This window comes from Frankliniella occidentalis, unplaced genomic scaffold (genome assembly GCF_000697945.3).
Source record: "Frankliniella occidentalis isolate FOCC.00 unplaced genomic scaffold, Focc_3.1 Scaffold8, whole genome shotgun sequence".
NCBI lineage: Eukaryota > Metazoa > Arthropoda > Insecta > Thysanoptera > Thripidae > Frankliniella > Frankliniella occidentalis.
The window spans coordinates 2195688-2196853 of NW_026267138.1; the positions used below are offsets into that span (position 1 = coordinate 2195688).

Here is a 1166-nt window from a genome sequence, read left to right on the forward strand (position 1 = left end):
TGCTCACGTGCAGGACGGGGCGCCCCAATCATCGTAAAAGAGAGGGCCTTATTTTTATGTAGAGCGCTTCACGTGAGTCCCGGAGAGAGGAGGGGAGGCCCACATCCGAGCGGGGGTAGGGAGGGGGATAGGCATCCCCACCCGACGCGGCCGCCAAGCACTGTGTTGCCTGACCAGCTGGTCAGCTAGCCGCCCACACAGTGGCAATTGGCAGTCCTTTTTGACTACAAAATGTTGGCAGTCTCTAAAAGACTGCCAATATGTGGCGTCTTTTTGGCTCCTTTTTATGTGCCGAAGTTTTCCCTCCTCTGAAAGAATGCCAATATTTCGCATTCAGAGGCCGCAAAAGACCAAGCAAAAAAGGGATAAATTAGCAGTCATAAAGAACCGCCGAAATTTGGGAACCAACAGGAAATGCAAAAATGTTGGCAAGCAAAATGAAATGCTGAAATTTTGGCAAGAAAAACTGCTACGACGTTTAGAACATATTTACATTGGTATTGATACTTACCCCTGCCAGTGTCCTGATGTTGTGAAGGGCGTCCTGAGCCTGAAGGGCCGATTTGCGGGTGTAGAACGTGACGAAACAGCATCCTAAGCGGGACAGAGCAAGAAAAACAAGCATTAGAACCATTAAGGAATCCTCGTCAATGAGCAACCATTTTTGAACAGCGCGACGTACGCAGCAATGTGCGACCGTTTACTTCCGCCTCGTACGTATTATTGCCTTTTCGTTACTTATTGTAGTTTGCATCGGATATTTTACTCCCCCCTACCCCCTTCCCTTCACTCTGGCGGGGCGTAGCCGGGCAGACAACACACGTATTTTATACATTCCCTTCTTCCCCGCAGCAGTGAAGCCGGCCGCCGCCAGCCAGAGGGTCTTCCGGGGAGAGCGGTGGACGGAGTGGCAAGGGGAGAGAGGCCGGAGGGAGAAGGGGGCGCTGCTGCATCAGATATCGTTTTAAACGCCACTGCGCCTTGTAGACGCCGCCCGCCCCCCACCCCGGCTGCCGGACGTCTCCCTCGCCTTCCTCCCCGCGCTGCTGGTCCCTGCTGCTGTTGCTGCCGCTGCCTCGCTCTCGCTCCCCCGGGGGACCGCATCCAGAAGTAGGCTGCTTGATCGGGATTTAAGGAAGGGGTTTTTACGGCGGTCTGAGAAGAGA

General features: G+C 54.0%; 1 protein-coding gene across 4 annotated transcripts in view; it reads right to left on the reverse strand.

Moving 5' to 3' along the window:
- Positions 1-437: 437 nt before the first annotated feature.
- Positions 438-1166, reverse strand: part of LOC113213577 (CUGBP Elav-like family member 2) — a 275917-nt gene continuing 275188 nt past the window's right edge. For all 4 annotated transcript variants that reach the window (XM_052275201.1, XM_052275196.1, XM_052275206.1 and 1 more), the window contains one exon: positions 438-594. In XM_052275201.1, coding sequence (XP_052131161.1) covers positions 479-594 — 116 coding nt within the window. In that variant the 3' untranslated portion in view covers positions 438-478. The remainder of the gene's footprint in view (positions 595-1166) is intronic.